Source organism: Stenella coeruleoalba (genome assembly GCF_951394435.1).
Source record: "Stenella coeruleoalba genome assembly, chromosome: 3".
Classification (NCBI taxonomy): Eukaryota; Metazoa; Chordata; class Mammalia; order Artiodactyla; family Delphinidae; genus Stenella; species Stenella coeruleoalba.
Genome location: NC_137148.1, coordinates 109,893,900 through 109,917,289, shown reverse-complemented (window position 1 = coordinate 109,917,289; position 23,390 = coordinate 109,893,900). Strand labels below are relative to the sequence as shown.

Sequence of the window (23,390 nt, the reverse complement as noted above, 5' to 3'; positions counted from 1 at the left end):
ATTCACAGATTTCCTCTCATGTTTTAATTTTAGGATTGTGATAAGACAATGCCAAGGAGTACACCTGGAAGGTAGGCATCCTTTTATTTCTTGTTTTATTTAGACTGGAAGGGTCAGTCTGATAACAGTGTAGTGATAGAGTAATTGAATATACTTATAAAAGTAAATATTATCGATTATAAAGTAAATATTATCTATTGTGATGATGGTTTTACAACTCTGTAAATTAACTAAAAATCATTGGATTGTATACTTAAAATGGGTGAATTTTATGGTGTGTAATTTATACCACAGTAAAACTGTTTTTTAAAGGTAAGTACTAATGGCTGAGCCGCATTTCAGATATTTTTAAGGAAGTATTTATTTCATTTATAATGAAGTTTTAGATTCATAGAATTATAAGAGCTTAACAAATAGTAAACATTTTAAATAAAGTTCATTGTCAGATTTGAATGCTTACCTGTTGTCCCTCTAAAAAAAAAAACTTCTGGTCATTTATATGTTTTATCTCTTTTAGTAACTCTGAACCTTCACACCATAATAGTGAAGGGGCAGATAACTCCAGGGATGATTCTAGCAGCCACAGTGGATCTGAAAGCAGCTCTGGATCTGACTCAGAGAGTGAAAGTAGTTCCAGTGACAGTGAGGCAAATGAGCCATCCCAGAGTGCATCTCCTGAGGTGAGAGGGGGGCAAGGGGGTGCCTTCCATAGGCCCTCGGAAGGCCCCTGGTGATGGCCAGTAAACACTAGTTTCAAATATAAAAATGAAGGAAAGAAGATTACATATTCTGACAAAAAGAAACTGAACTGTGTATCTTGGAGGAAATTTAGATACTTCAGTGTCCTTGTTATGTGAACATATTTGGTCTAGAATAGGGACTATTTGCAGTCATATTTCAGGTCACTAAAATATTGGATTTATTTACTTTGGGTTTTATTTTTGTTTCAACCTGGTAATGTTATTTAGTTATGGTGGAAAAAAAGTCTTAAATAGTATAATTTCACTATAGGTTGATAAAATGTTGTTAAAAATCTCTGTGGTACCTACATCATTTGTTTACTTTCTGGAATTAAATGTACTGTATGGTCATTTGGATTCCTGACAGGGATATTCAGTAATTAAATGCTATATATAACATTAAGCCTTTTGCTTTGGTTCAGTCAGAACAATGAAAAACAAATGCCTTTGTGGCATTAGGCATTATGTTTTTCCCTCTTCCTCGAGATTTTAAAGGAAGGAGAAAGTTTCAGTACTGAAAAAGCATACTTCTTTCTCTGTTTTTCAGCCTGAACCACCACCCACAAACAAATGGCAACTTGATAATTGGCTGAATAAAGTGAACCCACATAAAGTGTCACCAGCTTCTTCTGTGGACAGTAATATCCCATCATCTCAAGGCTATAAAAAGGAAGGCCGAGAACAGGGCACAGGGAATAGCTATACTGATCCAGGTGGTCCTAAAGAAACAAGTTCTGCTACTCCTGGACGAGACTCCAAAACTGTCCAAAAGGGATCAGAGAGTGGGCGTGGGAGGCAGAAGTCTCCTGCACAGAGTGACAGCACAGCACAGAGGAGAACTGTAGGCAAAAAACAACCCAAAAAGACTGAGAAGGCAGCTGCTGAAGAGCCCCGCGGAGGCCTGAAGATAGAGAGTGAAACTCCTGTAGACATGGCTACCAGCATGCCCTCCAGCAGACACAAAGCAGCTACCAAAGGCTCAAGGAAACCCAATATAAAAAAGGAGTCCAAATCTTCCCCTCGACCTTCAGCAGAGAAAAAGAAATACAAGTCAACAAGTAAATCTTCCCAGAAATCAAGGGAAATCATAGAAACAGATACCTCATCCTCAGATTCGGATGAAAGCGAGAGCCTTCCTCCTTCCTCACAAACTCCTAAGTACCCTGAGAGTAATAGGACTCCCGTTAAGCCCTCCTCAGTGGAGGAAGAAGATAGCTTTTTTCGGCAACGAATGTTCTCTCCTATGGAAGAGAAGGAACTTCTTTCACCCCTCAGTGAGCCTGATGACAGGTATCCACTTATTGTGAAGATTGACCTGAATCTCTTGACTAGAATACCAGGAAAGCCTTACAAAGAAACAGAGACACCCAAGGGCGAAAAGAAAAATGTTCCAGAAAAGCACACAAGAGAGGCTCAGAAACAAGCCTCAGAAAAAGTTTCCAACAAAGGCAAAAGGAAACATAAGGTTTGTAAAGGGTTTTTGTTGTTGTTGTTGTTTTTTGAACATCAGCATCTAAAATGCAATGGAAATCTCAGTCAGCCAAAAAATAGCTAGTTGAGTCAGCTATGAGGGAAAATAGAGATGAGCCTAAAGCCCCAATGAAGCTCCAGACATGAGAGACTCTTGAAGACCATTCTGCCTCTGCCTGTCTCCTTTAGTAAAGAATTATAGTTTCTAATCAAATAAGAAATGAGCCAGTGCTTCTGTTCATGATGTGTGCTGGCCAGTATAGAGGCGAGAGTGAAGCAGAGATTGCAAACTGGCCTTCACAACATTCTTTAAATTTTGGTTTTCAATGTCTTTAGTTGGGATTATTTACTCTTCAGGTTGTCACAGTCCCTAACACTTTTTTCTCTCTTAACACCCAGACCAAGTCACACTTTTTTTTTTTTTTTTTTGCGGTACGCGGGCCTCGCACTGTTGTGGCCTCTCCCGTTGCGGAGCACAGGCTCCGGACGCGCAGGCCCAGCGGCCATGGCTCACGGACCCAGCCGCTCCGCGGCATGTGGGATCTTCCCGGACCGGGGCATGAACCGGTGTCCCCTGCATCGGCAGGCGGACTCTCAACCACTGCGCCACCAGGGAAGCCCCCTCACAGGTTTTTTATATCAATACCTATAAGTCAAATTTTGATTTTATAAAATGTATGTATATCACCAGGAAACTGGGTGATGATCCCGCATCTTGCGGGATCTTAGTTCCCTGACCAGGGATCAAACCCGGGCCCCGGCAGTAAAAGCACCGAGTCCTAACCACTAGACCGCCAGGGAATTCCCAGTGATGATTTTTGAGATTTGCTGCTTTGGTAAAATTAAGTGTCAGGGGCAGTTCCTGAAGATACAGCAGATAGTACTGAGAAGAGACCCAGCCAAGGATAATGAAGAATGTGGATTCCTTTTTCGCATGTTTTCACATGTCCAACTTTAATCATTTGTGTATGGGAACAAATTCTTTTGTTATGGCAGAAAGTTTGCTATATTCATGCCCTGATATTTAAGTCAATAGGAAATCTTAAATGCATCAAGCAAGTATCTTGGGGATTATAGACAGGCCCATAGGTTTTGTTTCAGCAAAAACGTTTTTCAAAAATCTTTAGGCTTGGCTATAAGCAAAAAGATGGACAGTAACAAGTATTGGTGAAGATATGGAGAACTGCAGTGCTGGTGGGAATGTAAAATGATGTAGCCACTTTGGAACATAGTTTAGCAATTCCTCACAAAGTAAATATGTAGTATTACCTTATGACCCAGCAATTGCACTCATAGGTGTATACCCAAGAACAGTGAAAACATGTCCATACAAAAACCTGTACTTGAAAAGTAGAAACAACTCAGTTGATGAATGGATAAATAAAATGTGGTATATCCATACCACCATATATTCAGCCATAAAAAGAAATAAAGTACTGACAAATCTTACAACGTAGATGATCCTTAAAAATATTATGCTAAGTGAAGGGAGCCAGACACAAAGGCCACACATATTGTATGATTACACTTTTTGAAATGTGTAGAATAGGCAAATCCATAAAGACAAAATGTGTAAATTAGTGATTGCCAGATCTGGGGGTGGAGCGAATGGAGAGTGAGTGCCAATGGAGAACAGGGTGCTTTTCTAGATAATGAAAATATTCTAAAATTGATTGTGGTGATAGTTGTACAACTTTGTGAATATGCTAAAAGCCATTGAATTGTGTACTTTTAAAGGGAATTTTATAGTATGTGAATTATATCTGAATTATAATCTCATCCCCAGCCCTCCCCAAATCATTAGGCTGAAAAGATGCCACTAAAAGGCTATTGCAGCATTTCAGCTCTTCTCATCTAAAATAGGAGGCTCCTTCTCAGACTTAAAACCGAATTTATTGAACATCGTTCAAATGAATTCTTTCACTTCACATTTATCTTCTTTCTGAAGTTTATCAGAGATAAACTGTTTGAGGGTAACTAGTACTGGAAACTGAAATTTGATGAATAGAAATCAAACCTAGCTGCTTTTTTTCTATTTTTCATGCAGAATGAAGATGATAACAGAGCCAATGAGAGCAAGAAACCCAAAACGGAAGACAAGAATTCGGCAGGCCACAAGCCATCCAGCAACAAAGAGTACGTTTGCAAAACATGTTACATGTGTGTCAATCTGTTATTTGCTATTGGGTACTTTCTAACATGCTCTTAGACTGTTCCTTTTAGTAAGTGTATGTCATACACATCTATACACAGTCATATACCAAATAGTGGGAGGTTTTGCTTTTAGCTAATTGGGATGAAAAGCAATTCAGATTCAGTCACATCTTCCTCTCTCCTTTTTTTAGTGGAATAGGAGGTATTTATAGGATAAGAATTAAAGTAAAGCTTTACCACTTTCAGGCTCGGTGACAAACTTAGGTATAACTTGCAGGAGACTTACGAGCATTAATATCATCATTCACCATTCATCTTTTCGTTAATTTATTCAACCACTATTTATTGAATACGTGTGTGGCAGGCCAAGGTTTAGGCACTGGGTATACAACCATGATGGGGGGAAACACCAGACAAAATGTCTGCCCTCATGAAATTTACAGTTTTATTTTGTTTTGCAGAAATCATGTGTTCTAGTAATCAAATAGGGAAAAACAAATTTGTCTTGAAAGCAGGCAAAGTCAAGTGGAAAAAATCCATCACTCCTGTATGACCGTGTGGAGAAATGAGGGCATTTGTTTGGTTTGGCAGGTCATCTAAACAGAGTGCTGCTAAAGAAAAAGATTTGTTGCCTTCTCCTGCTGGGCCTGTTCCTTCAAAAGATCCAAAAACAGAGCATGGTTCTCGGAAGAGGACTATTAGTCAGTCTTCTTCCTTAAAGTCAAGTAATAACAGCAACAAGGAAAATAGCAGCAGCAGCAAAAACAGTTCCTCCACATCAAAGCAGAAGAGGACTGAAGGGAAGACTTCCAGTAGCTCTAAGGAGGTCAAGGTAAGGCATTGGGGGCTTGAGCCTTTTGAAAAAAAATCTCCTTGCCATGTGACTTCTCCAAGGTGACACTGTGCTTTGAAAATTTCGTAAACATCTTAATTTTGTAGACCTGTGCATTTTTACTCTCAAAATGTCATAATCTTGTTAATAAACTTGTGCAGTGGTCTGAGACCATGAAAGGAATGAAGTCATCTGGCCATATGCATATTGGTTAGGGTAGAAACCCATAATTGGAAAAGTTGGTTATGGAAAAACAGTTGATTATGATCAAATTTGTAAATAGCTCCAGTTGTTCTGATTGGGTTCTTATCTATGGTTTTAAATGGACTTTGGATTTTTTAGAATTAGATTTTACAAGCAAGTTATACTACTTATAAAGTGATAAAGCAACCATTTGGTTTCATGAAGAAGAAAAAATTTCTTTAGCTGAGCTACCACTGGAATTATTTCTAGAGTATGATCATAATGTGGGGGAATACTGTTAATGTTTGTGGGTATGTAATTAGATCAAAGAAGGTTTTTCAAGGCTATACTTTAGGCTCTCACTCTGAATTTGTTTACCAGGTTATTTGTATTGCTTTCTAAAGTGTTCTGATCAGGAGCAAACTACCTGACAAAATTAAGAAAATACCTAGATTTTTAAGTATATAATTTACTGAATTATTTGTGACTTAAATAAACAGAGACTTAAGAGTTGAAAAAAATTGACTGTTAAAGGCAGTTAGTTGTGCTTATTAAATGTGGTAATTAAATATTTCAAATTTTGAGGTAATTTAAATGGTGAACATCTCAATTGAGATATACAGAAGATGTTTTCTCCTGCTGGACCCTCTTCCATAGTAGTTTAGAGAGTTAGTCCTAGTGCCCTCGAGGAACCTGTCCTCTTGGCCTCTTTCACTGTCCCAGTTCTCTGTCTACCTCCTGACTGGCTCTTTCTCCATTTCCCATCCTGGAACTGTAGGATTTCAGGCCTGTGTGCTTCTTTCTTTAAATCTCTTCTCCCTCTCTCTGTCTCTGTCTCACTCTGTCTCTGTCTCTCTCTCTCTCTCTGTCTCTTGCTTTCAATGCACTCACTAAGTGAGCTCACCTGCTCATTTGGCTTCTGTTAGCTCATAGGTAACACTCTGTGTCTCTTCCTTATTGGTTTGTCAGGTTCTTGAAAGCAGGGATTTGTATCTCACATGTTTTGTGTTTTATCCAGTGTTTAACTTACTGGATAATGAGGAAACATTTGGATCAAATGTAGTTATTTGGTTCTTTGTTGTTATCAACAAAATATAAAATGTATTGGCCCTGACCCCTTTGATTTCAAGATCTTATGGCACTTAACAGTTGTTAAAATTGTTAATGTTAGTCTTGGCAGTTTCCAGTTTAGGCAATTATATATGGGTTTATTAAAGAAAATTCTATAATTAACTTAGAAAATATGCTCTTTCTCATGTCAACTAAAGAAAAATTAGATAACATGAAAAACCAAAATTACATATAATTTTTATTTTGTTTTTCTAGATATTTGCTCATATCAAATTTTTGAAATATGCTGGCATAAATTTTGTTCATTATAGTCTCTTATGTTTTTAATATCTATAATATTGCTACTTATGATCCTTGTTTTTTTTTTTTTGCCGTACGTGGGCCTCTCACTGTTGTGGCCTCTCCCATTGCGGAGCACAGGCCCCGGACGTGCAGGCTGAGCAGCCATGGCTCACGGGCCCAGGTGCTCTGCGGCATGTGGGATCTTCCCAGACCGGGGCACGAACCCATGTCCCCTGCATCGGCAGGCAGACTCTCAACCACTGTGCCACCAGGGAAGCCCATGATTCTCTTTTATTTTTAGTATTAGTTTTCTGTGCCATGTTTCTCTTTTCCTTGATCAGTCTCATCAGAGGCTTATCACTTTTACTTGTCTTTTCAAAAAACAACCTTTCTTTGTCTTTATTCTCTGTAGTTTATTTTTGTTTTCTGTTTCATTAACTTACATGCTTTATAATTTCCTTTTAATTTCTTTTTGTTTTGCTGCTCTGTTTATTAACTTTTAAAGATGGATACCTAGCTCAAGTTTTTTAAAATTAATTTTCAGTCCTTTTTCTCTAATATTCTAATATAAGCAGTTAGACTATATATTTTCCTCTAAATACTGCTTTAGCTTAATCTTCAAGATATGGTATATAATATTTTTATAATTCAGTTTAAAATGTTTTTTAATTTCCTTTCTGATTTCATCTTTGATCCAAGACTTATTTAAACGTGTGTTACTCACTTTCCAAACATAGAGATTTTTCTAGTTGTCTTTTGGTTAGTACTTCTACCTTAGTTGCAATGGGGCTGGAAAGTGATCTGCGTGTAGCAGTCTTTTGATATTTGTTAAGAGTTGCTTTATAAAAGAGCATAGTATACGGTAGATTTTTGTAATGTTCTATATTTGTTTGAAAAGACTGTGTCTTCCACATGAATTGGGGACAGGGAGCTATATAATTCAATTAGATTAATCATGTTTTCACACCTATATGCTGACTGATATTTTGTCAGTTTGTCCTGTTGTCCACTGAGAGAAGTTCTTCTCGTTGTTTTTTAATTGAGATATAGTTGATATATAACATTATATTAGTTTCAGGTGTACAACATAATGATTACATATATGTATATATTGCAAAACAATCACTGCAGTAAGTCTAGTTAGCATCTCTTACCACACATAGTAATTTCTTTTTTTATTTTCAGAAACTTCAGTTTTCCATCAATAAACTTAAACTTAGGCATTTGTAGATCTGTTTATAAAACACAGAGGGAAAGCTGTCCAAGTAATGTTAGATAGCAACAGTATTTAGGAAGCAATTTCATAAACATGCAGACTGTGTAAAGAGCTTAGCATTTTCTCAAATCTCAGGGCTTTTATTTTCATTCTTGAAGGAAACTGTAATGGGTGGAACTGAAGGACTCTTTTACAAGAAAAGAAAAAAAAATGGTTACATGGTTTTTTAAAAATAGATTTTAAGCAGAAGTAATAAAATATATATTGTTGTGTCATAGGGCTGGATGGGGAAGCAGTTGGGAGGACAGGGTCATAGCCATTGCATAGAGGTCTGTGTTGATAGGAGACAGGATGGACATGTTGATAGAAGGCAGAATAAAATTTAAGAAAGTGTCCAGGCTCCTTTTTTGGCTGCGGTGGGTCTTTGTTGCAGCACTCGGGGTCAGTAGTTGCGGTATGTGGGATCTTAGTTCCCTGACCAGGGATCAAACCCGGGCCCCCTGCATTGGGAGCATGAAGTCTTAGCCACTGGACCCAGGGGGAGTCCCTGTCCAGGCTTTTGAAATCTGACAGATCTGGACTTAAAGCTGAGTTTCCAGGAATACTGCTTAAAGCTGTTTGAACTTGGACAAGTTACTCAGCCTCCTTGAGACTAATTTTTATTCTATCCTAATAGCAGTACATATTTCATAGGGTTGTTGAAGGATTAATGATTGTGCTAAGTACTTAGTTAACTGAGTGCCTAGTAAGTAGGAGGCACATAGTAGATGTTAGATATTATTGTTGTTTTCATCGACCAGTTATTACCAGTAAATTTTGTTTTAAGTAATACTGCTATATTGATAATAGTTTTGTGTCTTCCTTATGTTTTTACAAGTGCCAGGGTCAGTGCCTGGCACATAGTAGACCCCTGATATTATAAAGAATATTTTTGGTTATATAAGATGGGCTTATTCCATAAAAAGGACATTTACATTCTGAAATTTTAATATTTTATAACAAGGAAATTAATTACCAAAGGCAATGGAATTTTGTTTGCTTTTTAACCACTGGCTCAAATACTTTTAATTTTAATCTCACAATTTTCAACATAGTTATATATATTTTTTTGGTCAGGAAAAGGCTCCAAATAGCTCTTCTAACTGTCCTCCATCTACACCAACTCCTGATGCTTCTAAGCCTCGGAGAACGAAGCTTGCCTTTGATGACAGGTGAGATAAATATGAATTTTTATGCATTCAAGAAATCATTCCAGTCAGCATATAAAAAACTCATTTTAATTTCTGTCAGTGACCAGAAGAATTGATTGAGTTGTGATCAAAGAATATTCAGATTTTAATTTGAAAGGCACCTACTAGTCCAAGTATTGCTCCTTTACCTTATTAACTCCATGATTCTCATGGGGAATGTGAATAATGTACCTTCCAGTAGAATCTTACTGCTGCTGACTTTACTGTTTAAAATAAGGGCTTTCTTAAATAAGTAAGAGCAATGTTGCTTTTTTTCCCTCCATTTTGATAAAAGGTTATGTTTCCTACCCACACTTTGTTTACTCTCAATCTTTCAAACAACTTGGGTAAGTTAGCAGTTAATACTAGGGAGTTTGATTTCTGTTTTCCTAGTAGAAAATTTGCCAAGTTGGCCAAAATGATTTATGCTCTTAACCCAATTTAAACATTCATCAGAAAAAACTGAATTGAATGTTTAGTAATAGTTCATTTTCTTTACTTGAGGACATGAAAACTGAGGAATATTAGAGACTAAAGTGAACTAGTATCATGAAAATATTTACCATTTTACTTTTAATAAAAATTTACATTGCAGAAATTATTCAGCAGACCATTATTTACAAGAAGCAAAAAAGCTAAAGCACAATGCAGATGCATTGGTATGTAAATATTCTCCTCACATTTATATATTTAATCAAATTAACTTAAATCTTCATTTGTTCTCATAGTACATCAGTGCGGCTCTCATTTACCTTTATTCTCCTTTCTTCAGTCTGATAGGTTTGAGAAAGCTGTATACTATCTTGATGCTGTGGTATCTTTCATTGAATGTGGGAATGCATTAGAGAAAAATGCTCAGGAATCCAAATCCCCATTCCTTATGTATTCAGAGACAGTGGAGCTCATCAAGTAAGTGGGAAGACTTGCCACATCACTGGCAATAACATTTCTCTGGTCCTTCTAGGAAAAGACTAATATAGTTATATACAGTAAAGCTACAGAGGATCCTTAGTCCTTTATTGTCCTTGGATAAGGAGAACTAGACCCTTCAGTGCAGCAGTCTCCAACCTTTTTGGCACCAAGGACTGGTTTCGTGGAAGACAATTTTTCCACGGACTGGGGGTGGGAGATGGTTTTGGGATGATTCAAGCGCATTACATTATAGTGCACTTTATTTCTATTATTATTACATTGTAATATATAATGAAATTATTATGGAACTCATCATAATGCAGAATCAGTGGGAGCCCTGAGCTTGTTTTCCTGCAACTAGATGGTCCCATCTGGGGGTGATGGGAGACAGTCACACCCAAAGTGTGTTGCTTATGTCCCGTCTACTCTGTAAGATGCAGCTTAATTGTCACTTGACACTCACTGATAGGGCTTTATTTTGTTTATTTTTATTTTTTTATTTTTTAAATGATTTTATCTATTTATTTTTGGCTGATTGGGTCTTTGTTGCTGCATGTGGGCTTTCTCTAGTTGTGGTGAGCGGGGGCTACTCTTATTTATTTATTTATGGCTGTGTTGGGTCTTCATTTCTGTGCAAGGGCTTTCTCTAGTTGCGGCAAGTGGGGGCCACTCTTCATTGCAGTGCGCGGGCCTCTCACTATCGCGGCCTCTCTTGTTGCGGAGCACAGGCTCCAGACGCGCAGGCTCAGTAATTGTGACTCACGAGCCTAGTTGCTCCGCGGCACGTGGGATCTTCCCAGACCAGGGCTCGAACCCGTGTCCCCTGCATTGACAAGCAGATTTTCAACCACTGCGCCACCAGGGAAGCCCTACCGATAGGGTTTTGATATGAGTCTGCAAGCAATTGATTTATTATGGTCTCGGTGCAGTCAAACCTCTCTGCTAATGATGATCTGTATTTGCAGCCACTCCCCAGAGCCAGCATCACCGCCTCAGCTCCACCTCAGATCGTCAGGCATTAGATTCTCATAAGGAGCACACAGCCTAGATCCCGCACATGCATAGTTCACAGTAGGGTTCATGCTCCTATGAGAATCTAATGCCGCTGCTGATTTGACAGGAGATGGAGCTCAGGCGGTAATGCGAATTATGGGGAGCAGCTGTAAATACAGATGAAACTTCGCTTGCTCGCCCACTGCTCACCTCCTGCTGTGCTGCCCAGTTCCTAACAGGCCACAGATCAGTACCGGTCCGTGGCCCAGGGGTTGGGGACCTCTGCTTTAGTGGGTATTTTTGCCTTTATTTAGGTTTGATTCTAATGTTTAGAGGACTAAGGAGGTCATAAGACAGATGAAGTATTTCATTTTGTGTCATTTGTTTCTTATATTATCTCACAGATACACCATGAAGCTAAAGAATTACTTGGCACCAGATGCTACAGCTGCAGATAAAAGACTCACAGTACTTTGGTAAGTGTTATGTGTTTTAGCCTCTGCTAGATGACAAAGCAGTTTCATAATGAATTGTGCTATATTCTTCTGAAAGTTATCCTTGAATCTTCCTTCCATAACTCAGTCATAAATCTGTTCTTTATGGGTAAAGTAGAAAATAACTCAGAATTCCTTCAGAAATACTTTAGTTGCTGTGAGTCTCTGATCCATTGCCCTCTTGGCAAAAGCCTTGGTAGAGGGGGACTGATATGAGAACTTTCTGTTGTCTTAAGTGGTCACTTATTCAGGCTCTGGGGTTTTTTTTGTTTTTTATATTTAACTATAGTTTATTTTTATTACTCTCAGACTTCTGTTGTGTATTGAAGTAAAGGTGGACACCATAAAAAATCCAGGCTTTTTTTCTTTTGGTAGCCTCTCTCTCCATTTACATATACACATGCCTTACCTTAGGGAGCAAACATCTAGCTTGCTCAGGATAAAGAATATGGTTTGTTTGCTTGTTCCCAGAGGGATAGTTTATTTGTTGTGGGTATATACTTTACCTGGCACATGTTTAACAGCTGGGAGTGCAGCCTTGGGAAAAACTGTCATGGTCCTATTTGTCATGGAGTCTAGTGTCTAGTGTGACAAAACAGAAATTAATCAAATAACCACACAAGTATATGAATTAAGTACTTTGAAGCAAAAGTTTATGTAACTATAACAGTAAAATGTAGGGATACTTAATCCTTAGGTAGAGGAAACATGTACACAGCTGGATAGTGGAAAGAAACTGGAAACTTTCTGTCAAGGAACTAAAAGACAGGGAGAAGTAAGTGAAAGTAACTGGAGAGGTAGGCAGTGATGATCATGCAGGGCCTTTGTAAGCCGTGTTGGGTTTATATATGTTACATCAGAATTGTAATATTCAGAGCCAGGAGTCAAGATGGCGGCATGGGAAGACGCGGAGTTAGCGTCTCCCCACAACTAGGGCGCCTGCCGGACGCTGGCGGGAGACCTTGACGCCCAAGGAGACGGGAGGAACCCCCAAGCGACCGGGTAGGATGTGGGGGGACTGAGGGGAGAGGAGAAGTGGAGGCGGGACAGGACCATGCTGCTGAGGGGTGGCTGGGATGGGGGAGGGGTTCCCACACCTGGAGGGACCCTCAGGGGCTCGGATCAGTGGGGAGTGCACCTAGCGTTTCCCCTGCCCAGTTGGCCCGGAAAACCTGCCCAGCTCTCAGGCCAGATCCTACGCCCTCAGAGGCCCGCTGCGGGCTGTGTTGGTCCTGGGGGCATAGGAGGGACGGTGGGGGAGAACAGGAGAGGCAGGTGGGGGGACCCTCCAGGACCAGAGGAGCAGGAGAGGTGCAGAGGGCTTTGCCCTGCCCACTCAGCCTAGGAAGCCTGCTGGGCTCCCAGGCTGGGTCCCCAGCCCTCCACAGGCCCCTCCCAGGCCCTGTGGGTCCTGGGAGCATAGGAGGGAGGCGGGGGAGAACAGGAGAGGCAAGTGGGAGGGACCCTCCAGGACCTGAGGAGCAGGAGAGGTGAGGATGGCATTTGCCCTGCCCACTCAGGGCAAACCAGGGGCACGCCTGGACCCCTCTGTTTTGTTGAGCCTAGGCCCAACCCCGCCCCCCGCCAGGGCCTTTTCCAGCCCTGTGGGTCCTAAACATAGGCCCTGCCCACAGCCTAAAAACCCCACCCCTGCCTAAGCCCCACCCACACAGCCAAGGCCTTTTCTCCTTTTTTTTTTCCCCCTTTTTTACTATTGTGGTTCTGTTTTACCTTCCGATTGTTGTTTCATCTGTATTTTTATATTCTTTCTAACATATCTGTTAGTTTCCTGGTCTCATTTTATTTTTCACTCTTTGTTATTGCTCTGCTCTTTTTTTTCTTTTTCTTTTTTTGCCACCCTGCATGGCTTGCGGGATCTTGGTTCACGAGCTGGGGATTGGGCCAAAGCTCTTACTGTGGGAGCTCCGAGTCCAAACCACTGGACTAACAGAGAACCTCAGACCCCAGGGAATATTCATCAGAATGAGGTCTCCCAAAGGTCCTCATCTCGGCACCAAGACCCAGCTCTACCCAACAGCCTACAAACTCCAGTGCTGGAAGCCTCAGGCCAAACAACCAGTAGACAGGAAAACAATCCCAACCATCAAAAGAAAAAAAAAAGAGAGAGAGACAGCAAAAAAATATGTCACAGATGAAGGAGCAAGGTAAAAACCTACAAGACCAAATAAATGAAGAGGAAATAGGCAATCTACCTGAAAAAGAATTCAGAGTAATGATAGTAAAGATGATCCAGAATCTTGGAAATAGAATGGAGGCACGGATTGAGAAAATACAAGAAATGTTTAACAAAGATCTAGAAGACCTAAAGAACAAACAAATAGAGATGAACAACACAATAACTGAAATGAAAAATACTGATTCAATAACAGAATAATTGAGGCAGAAGAACAAATAAGTGAGCTGGAAGACAGAATGGTGAAAGTAACTGCCAAGGAGCAGAATAAAGAAAAAAGAATGAAAAGAATTGAAGACAATCTCAGAGACCTCTGGGACAACACTAAACGCACCAACATTTGAATTATAGGGATCCCAGAAGCAGAAGAGAAAAAGAAAGGATCTGAGAAAATATTTGAAGAGATTATAGTGGAAAACTTCCGTAACATGGGAAAGGAAATAGTCACCCAAGTCCAGGGAGCGCATAGAGTCCCATACAGGATAAACCCTAGGAGAAACACACCAAGACACATATTAATCAAACTAACAAAAATTAAATTCAAAGAAAAAATATTAAAAGCAGCAAGGGAAAAGCAAAAAATAGCATACAAAGGAACCCCCATAAGGTTATCAGCTGATCTTTCAGCAGAAACTCTGCAGGGGAGAAGGGAGTGGCAGGATATACTTAAGTGATGAAAGGGAATAACTTACAACCAAGATTACTCTGCGCACCAAGGGTCTCATTCAGATTCAACAGAGAAATCAAAAGCTTTTCAGACAAGCAAAAGCTAAGAGAATTCAGCACCACCAAACCAGCTTTACAACAAACGCTAAAGGAACTTCTCTAAGTGGAAAACACAGAGAAGAAAAAGGCCCACAAAAACAAACCCAAAACAATTAAGAAAATGGTCATAGGAACATACATATCAATAATAACCTTGAATGTAAATAGATTAAATGCCCCAACCAAAAGACACAGACTGGCTGAATGGATACAAAAACAAGACCCATATGTATGCTGTCTACAAGAGACCCACTTCAGACCTAGGGACACATACAAAGTGAAGGGATGGAAAAATATATTCCATATTTCCATGCAAATGGAAATCAAAAGAAAGCTGGAGTAGCAATACTCATATCAGATAAAATAGACTTTAAAGTAAAGATTGTTATAAGAGATAAGGAAGGACACTACATCATGATCAAGGGATCAATCCAAGAAGAAGATATAACAATTATAAATGTTTATGTACCCAACATAGGAGCACCTCAATACATAAGGTAAATGCTAACAACCATGAAAGGGGAAATCAACAGGAACACAATAATTGTAGGGGACTTTAACACCTCACTTACACCAATGGACCTCTCATCCAAACAGAAAATAAATAACGAAACACAAGCTTTAAATGACACAATAGACCAGATAGGTTTAGTTGATATTTATAGAACATTCCACCCTAAAGTGGCAGAATACACTTTCTTCTCAAGTGGATATGGTACATTCTTCAGGATAGATCACATCCTGGGTCACAAATCAAGCCTTGGAAAATTTAAGAAAATTGAAATCATATCAAGCATTTTTCTGACCACAAACTCTATGAGATTGGAAATCAGTTACAGGAAAAAAACTGTAAAACAACACTAATAGCTGGAGGGTAAACAGTGTGGTACTCAGTAACCAAGAGATTGCTGAAGAAATCAAATAAGAAATAAAACAATACATGGGAACAAATAACAATGAAAACGTGACAACCCAAAACCTATGGGACACAGCAAAAGCAGTTCTAAGAGGGAAGTTTATAGCAATTCAGTCTCACCTCAAGTAACAAGAAGAATGTCAAATAAACAATCTAACTCTATACCTAAAGCAACTGGAGAAAGAAGAACAAAGAAAACCCCAAGTCAGTAGAAGGAAAGAAATTGTAAAGATCAAAGCAGAAATAAATAGAAACAAAGAAAACAGTAGCAAAGATCAATAAAACTAAAAGTTGGGGACTTCCCTGGTGGCGCAGTGGTTAAGAATCCACCTGCTAATGCAGGAGACATGGGTATCCTTGGTCCAGGAAGATCCCACATGCCGCGGAGCAACTAAGCCCTGTGAGCCACAACTACTGAGCCTATGCTCTAGAGCCTGCAAGCCACAACTACAGAGCCCGCGCACCTAGAGCCCGTGCTCCGCAACAGGAGAAGCCACCACGCTGAGAAGCCCTCACACCACAACGAAGAGTAGCCCCCGCTCGCCACAACTAAAGAAAGCCTGCACACAGCAACAAAGACCCAGTGCAGCCCATAAATAAATAAATAAACAAATAAAAACTAAAAGTTGGTTCTTTGAGAAGATAAACAAAATTGATAAACCCTTAGCCAAACTCATCAAGAAAAGGAGAGGATGCAAATCAATAAAATTAGAAATGAGAAAGAAGTCACAACTGACACTGCAGAAATACAAAGGATTATAAGAGACTACTAAAAACAACTATATGCCAATAAAATGGACAACCACGAAGAAATGGACAGATTCTTGGAAAGGTACAATTTTCCAAGACTGAACTAGGAAGAATTAGAAAATATAAACAGACCTATCACAAGTAATGAAATTGAAACTATAATTAAAAATCTTCCAACAAACAAAAATCCAGGACCAGATGGCTTCACAGGTGAATTCTATCAAACATTTAGAGAAGAGCTAACATCAGTCCTTCTCAAACTCTTCCAAAAAATTGCAGAGGGAGAAACACTCCCAAATTCATTCTATGAAGCCACCATCACCCTGATACCAAAACCAGAAAAAGATATCACAAGAAAAGAAAATTATAGACCAATATCACTGATGAACATAGATACAAAAACCCTGAATAAAATACTAGCAAACAGAATCCAACAACATATTAAAAGGATTATACACCATGATCAAGTGGGATGTATCCCAGGAATGCAAGGATTCTTCGGTATATGCAAATCAATCAATGTGATACACCATATTAACAAACTGAATAAAAACCATATGATCATCTCAATAGATGCAGAAAAAGCTTTTGACAAAATTCAACATCAATTTATGATAAAAACTCTCCTGAAAGTGGGCATAGAGGGAACCTACCTCAACATAATAAAGGCCATATATGACAAACCCACAGCCAACATCATACTCAATGGTGAAAAACTGAAAGCATTTCCTCGAAGATCAGGAAGAAGACAAGGATATCCACTCTCACCACTCTTATTCAACATAGATTTGGAAGTCCTAGCCATGGCAATCAGAGAAGAAAAAGAAATGAAAGGAATACAAATTGGAAAAGAAGTAGAACTGTCTCTGTTTGCAGATACCATACATGATACTATACATAGAAAATCCTAAAGATGCCACCAGAAAACTACTAGAACCAATCAATGAATTTGGTAAAGTTGCAGGATACAAAATCAATGCACAGAAATCTCTGGCATTCCTATACACCAACAGCGAAAAATCAAAAAGAGAAATTAAGGAAACACCCCCCATTTATCACTCCAACAAAAAGAATAAAATACCTAGGAATAAACCCACATAAGGAGGCGAAAGACTTGTACTCAGAAAACTATAAAACACTGATGAAAGAAATCAAAGATGACATAAACAGATGCAGGAATATACCATGTTCTTGGATTGGAAGAATCAATATTGTGAAAATGACTATACTACCCAAAGCAATCTACAGATTCAATGAAATCCCTATCAAACTACCAATGGCATTCTTCACAGAATTAGAACAAAAAATCTTACAATTTGTATGGAAACACAAAAGACCCCAAATAGCCAAAGCAATCTTGAGAAAGAAAAACGGAGTTGGAGGAATCAGGCTCCCTGACTTCAAACTATACCATAAAGCTACAGTAATCAAGACAGTATGGTACTGGCACAAAAACAGAAATATAGATCAATGGTACAGGATAGAAAGCCCAGAGATAAACCCACGCGCATATGGTCACCTAATTTACGACAAAGGAGGCAAGAACATATAATGGAGAAAATATAGCCTCTTCAATAAGTGGTGCTGGGAAAACTGGACAACTACATGTAAAAGGATGAAACTAGAACACTTCCTAACACCATACACAAAAATAAACTCCAGATGGATTAAAGACCTAAATGTAAGACTGGACACTATAAAACTCTTATAGGAAAACATAGGAAAAACACTCTTTGACATAAACCACAGCAAGATCTTTTTTGACCCACCTCCTATAGTAATGAAAATAAAAACAAAAATAAACAAATGGGACCTAATTAAACTTAAAAGCTTTTGCACAGCAAAGGAAACAGTAAACAAGACGAAAAGAATGGGAGAATGGGAGAAAATATTTGCAAATGGAACAATGGACAAAGGATTAATCTCCAAAATGTACAAACAGCTCATGTAGTCCAATATCAAAAGAACAAACAACCCAATTAACAACTGGGAGGAAGACCTAAACAGACATTTTACCAAAGAAGATGGATGGCCAAGAGGCACATAAGAAGATGCTCAACATCACTAATTATTAGAGAAATGCAAATCAAAACTACAATGATGTATCGCCTCTCACCGGTCAGAATGGCCATTGTCAAAAAATCTAGAAGCAGTAAATGCTGGAGAGGGTGTGGTGAAGAGGGAACCCTCCTGCACTGGTGGTGGGAATGTAAATTGATACAGCCACTATGGAGAACAGTATGGAGGTTCCTTTAAAAACTAAAAATAGTACTACCATATGACCCAGCAATCTGACCACTAGGCATGTACCCTGAGGAAAGCATAATTCAAAAAGAGACATGTATCCCAATGTTCATTGCAGCACTATTTACAATAGCCAGGACGTGGAAGGAACCTAAATGTCCATCAACAGTGAATGGATAAAAAAGATATGGCACATATATACAATGGAATATTACTCCGCCATAAAAATAAATGAAATTGAGTTATTTGTAGTGAGGTGGATGGACTTAGAGTCTGTCATACAGAGTGAAGTAAGAAAGAGAAAAACAAATACTGTATGCTAATGCATATATATGGAATCTAAAAAATATGGTACTGATGAGCCTAGTGGCAGGGCAGGAATAAAGAGACAGACATAGAGAATGGACTTGAGGACATGGGGCCGGGGAGAGGGGAAGCTGAGGCGAAGTAAGAGTAGCATTGGCATATATACACTACCAAATAAAATATTTAGCTAGTGGGAAGCAGCAGCATAGCACAGGGAGATCAGCTCGATGCTTTGCGATGACCTAGAGGGGTGGGATAGGGAGGGTAGGCGGGAGGCTCAAGAGGGAGGGGATATGGGGAATATATGTATGCATATGGCTGATTCACTTTGTTGTACACCAGAAGCTAACACAGCATTATGAAGTAATTATACTCCAATAAAGATGTATAAAAAGGAAAGAATTGTGATATTCATAGTTGAGTTCCTAGTTTTACTATTTTACATTATTTATATTGTAATTTGATGTAGAGATTCTGCCCCAAAGTGATTTTTTTTTTTTTTTTTTTTTTGCCATGCCACGTGGCCTGCGTGATCTTAGTTTCCTGACCAGGGATTGAACCCAGACCGTGGCTGTGAAAGCACTGAGTCCTAACCACTGGGATGCCAGGGAATTTCCCCGCAGGGATTTTTTTAGTCCATATGTTATAATAACATGTTGATGTCCTGTAGGTGAGGTTTTGATTTTTGAATGTCAACAAATAGGAGGCTAGTCCTAGGTCTCTTCCCCTTCCTTCCTCTCCCTAGGGTATGTACCATAAGAAGATCACATCTTTTGGTTTTGCCTAAGAGTTAGTGTTGTTGTCCTTATGCCATGGTCTGCTCACATGAGCCAGTCATGTAGTCTGGCACGACGCAAAGGTTGTCTATACAGATGTGGCCAGAGTCTGTTGTCCTGGTAAATAAGCTGCCCTTTTCCATTGGCTAGCCTGCGATGCCAGTCTTTGCTGTACCTGAGGCTATTCAAACTGAAGAAAGAAACTGCTCTGAAGTATTCAAAGACACTAACAGAGCACCTGAAGGTAAGTGAGCAAAAGAGGAGTATCTGTTTCCCAGGGGAAAAAATTTATAAAGTCTCCTATCTCCACCCCAGAAGTGCCCTCATGTTTTCCCTTACCAGAGCAGGGGAGAAGCTACTATTTGGGAACTTTCAAATAATTTGATGTTTAAACTGCACACGTATCTGATTGTAGAACCTATGTAGCCATATTCAGTAGCTCTTAATAATATTTCAGTAGATGTAGCCTATTTTTATCACAAAACCTAATTTATACTTTTTAAATGGTCTTTTGTTTTCACTACCATCCTTCCTTAAATTATTCTCTTAGTTTCCTAAAATATCTTCATATGTTTTTTCATGATAGCACTACATAAGTCTTCCTAAAATTCTGCCCTGATTATGACTTGGAACCCTTTCATAGCTTATCATTCCCTGCAGAGTCAAGTCAAGTCAAAGATTCTTACCCTGACCTGCAAGGCCCTCAAGATTTCTCTCTCTCTCTCTCTCTCTCTCTCTGTCGTTCTCTCGTTCCTTTTCTAAACCTTTGCTGTAGATAAACTGTATGGGTCATATACATTCTCTTTTCTGCAGCCTTTGTACATAGTATGACTTACCTCCCTTTGCCTTCTCCCCTGTTCTTTATCCATCTGAATGTTACTCATTCTTTGTCTCTCCCTTTCAGTTTTCCACAACACCCCAGCTCCCATCTAAATAACTTCCTTCTGTTGCACATTTACACACACACACACACACACACACACACACACACACACATTTTGGTTTCTTAAGTTTGTAAACTTTCGTAAGATCAGTACTGGCCCAAAGCTTTTGAATATATTTAGTACCTCATAAGTAGTGTTTTTTGTTGTTGTTTTTTATTAAGTACGTTCTCTTTTCTCTACAGAATTCTTATAATAATTCTCAAGCACCATCACCAGGTTTGGGAAGGTGGGTAAATTTTATTCTATAAAATATTATGTGACAAGTTTATTTATTTTTATGTAAAAGTGGAATGGGTTTGGCCACTTTCCAAAAATGGAAAGATGACAACTTTAAAAAAAAATTAAGGCCATGTCTAATAATGTATTTTTTAAAGTATTTTTTTCTGTTTTTTTTTTAAGTTGAAAATATCATGAACATGATCTTAGAAAGATTAAAGAGGGGACATTTCACCTGCAGAAGTCTTAAGTTTTTTACAGCACCTCAACCCTTCTCACAGTTTGATTTCTGTGGCTAGCCTGGTTTTTATCACCTTGAGCTTATCTTTACTCATGTTTTGACACGAATTTAATAACAGTGGCATGATTACGGTTTCTTCTCCATTCCCACATCACTCCCAGCCCACCCACCCACAAAAAGGAGGAAAAACACCATGAAATCTTTTTTTCCTAAGTTTATTTGTTCAATTATTTTGTTTATGCTAATCGACAGTCTGTCTTTTGCCTTTATGTATTTTCTTAACCACATTTAAAGTGCGAAATGTGCAGATAAAAATATTCTTAACAAATAGCTTTTCTCCCCTCAACTACTGTTTGATTTTCCTTTTTTTATGGTCTTGGGCCTTTTCAGAAATTTTAGTACTGCTGAAATGAACCTGCCAGATTTCAACATGTGTTTTCTAGGAAATGCTTAATTGACAGGAAGCTTGAGATGATTGCAGTTGATTGAGAAAGCTGTTCTTCTTTGTCAGCTCTGAATAAGTTGGTTAAACTAGGAAAGTACCAGAAATTATGGAGTTCAAAATAAGATGTTTCCATCTACTACCACATTTTTTTGTGCGTTAGTTGTTAATCCAACCAGCTTTCTATGAAACAGTTGGAAAGTACCCAATTATTTGCCCAAATAGGTGGAAAGTGTGTTGAGCTGGGAGTGAGATGATGTAGCTTCTAGGTCTTGGAACCGCTACTACTAAGGTATATGACTTCCTTACTTCTTTCCCATCTTTTGTTCTGTTGCCGTTTGTTAAAGGAAAGAGTCTAGATAAAATGATAATTCGCAGTGGTCTTCAGTGAGCTAAGTATTTATTTAAAAGAAATTGTACTTCTCTCGAAACTCTTCTAGTTTAAAAGAATCTTTAAATTTTAAAAGTCTTCATGTAGGAAGAGCCAGTAGTACATTGATTTCCTCACATTCACCATATTCATATGAATAAACTTCCTATTTCTCTGTGTGTAGCAAAGCTGCTGGGATGCCTTCCCCTGTTTCTCCAAAGCTGTCACCAGGCAATTCGGGAAATTATTCTTCTGGGGCCAGTAGTGCTTCAGCAAGTGGTTCTTCAGTGACCATTCCACAGAGGATCCACCACATGGCAGCCAGCTATGTTCAGGTTACATCCAACTTCCTCTATGCCACCGAAATTTGGGACCAAGCTGAACAGCTTTCCAAAGAGCAGAAAGGTAGGGAGGTCTCTGGAGAGAATCTGAATGATGGAATTGTTAAAAAGAGCTTTTATGATATAATTAAGTATAAGTCTCTGGTATGCATTTAGTTTATTATCTAGTCTAGAGTTAATGACAATCAGTTTGCTGATTGCCATTGCTTATCAATCGTGAATATACTGAATTCAGTCAAAAAATACCTTGTACTATAGTGGTGACACAAACTAAACAAAAAATAGTTTTTGGTCTAAGACAAATATGCCTTTATTCAGGCAAATTTAATTACAGCTTATACTGTAAAAGTAATAAAATGTATATTCTACTCTGGGATAGTTAACAGTAAATTTGGCTATGGGCATAGGATTACATCCAGACATCTTGTACATATGAGATGTTTAATATATAAGAAAGCATGTTCATATTGAATTTTTAGGTATATTGGAAGAAACTTATATGATAAAAGAGACTACAAAATGAATAGACGTATAACATTCTTTAATATTAGGTCGTTTGAGGTCTTGCACCCTGTTTGTTATCTCCAAAACTAAGAACACTGAGAATTAGAAAGTATTAAGGATCTTTGGAAAAGAACAAGATAAACACCATCTTATTTTAGTAGATGTTTTTAGTAAATATGTGTGTGTAGCATCTATTCAGGCAGTTCCTTTGTAGAGAAACACTTGAAGTAGCAAATCAGTCAAGTGTCCTTTTGTCACAGAGTATATTTAAATACTTATAGCATGAACAGGTAATCAGATGAAAATGAAAAATTCCTATCCCTAAAGAGGGATAATAGTGGGAGAAAGGTAGAAGGGGAACCCCAACATGCAATAAAAAGTTGTGTTTTTGAAAACCTAATTTGTTTCTAAAATTTTAAATATTGTCAGTGCTACTCAGGAAAGGTTACAAAGCTGAAATTCTTCTTAAGTCATCCCTACTTTACATTCTTCTCCTTGATGCCAGTTTTCTGGCATCATTCTTCCTTTCCTTTCCCTCCCTCCCTCCAACCCTTCCCCCCTCATTTCTTTCTTCTCTCCCGGGCTCCTTGCTTACACACTTACTTGCCTGCCTGCCTGTCTGCCTACCTACCTATTGTGTGGCAGTTTGCAAACATTGACTAAAGGAAAGAGAATGGTATAATGAACCCCATGTACCTTTTACTCAAGTTCAGCTTCAGCAACATATTTTGCTAATCTTGTTTTATCTCCCACCCTTGACCACTCCCCACTGCCCCCCGTCCTACTTTTCTTTACCCTGTGTATT

General features: G+C 38.7%; 1 protein-coding gene across 2 annotated transcripts in view; it reads left to right on the top strand.

The window, feature by feature from the left end:
- The window catches only part of AFF4 (ALF transcription elongation factor 4), a 92,839-nt gene that overhangs the window by 62,959 nt on the left and 6,490 nt on the right, over positions 1-23,390 (top strand). Inside the window, exons 10-21 of one of the 2 annotated variants that reach the window (XM_079918962.1) lie at positions 34-71; positions 518-680; positions 1,288-2,205; positions 4,258-4,346; positions 4,956-5,196; positions 9,065-9,159; positions 9,773-9,836; positions 9,950-10,086; positions 11,487-11,558; positions 19,678-19,771; positions 20,654-20,697; positions 21,925-22,145. In XM_079918962.1, the coding sequence (XP_079775088.1) occupies positions 34-71; positions 518-680; positions 1,288-2,205; positions 4,258-4,346; positions 4,956-5,196; positions 9,065-9,159; positions 9,773-9,836; positions 9,950-10,086; positions 11,487-11,558; positions 19,678-19,771; positions 20,654-20,697; positions 21,925-22,145 (2,176 nt within the window). The remainder of the gene's footprint in view (positions 1-33; positions 72-517; positions 681-1,287; positions 2,206-4,257; positions 4,347-4,955; positions 5,197-9,064; positions 9,160-9,772; positions 9,837-9,949; positions 10,087-11,486; positions 11,559-19,677; positions 19,772-20,653; positions 20,698-21,924; positions 22,146-23,390) is intronic. The other variant, XM_079918963.1, reaches the window with a different exon arrangement.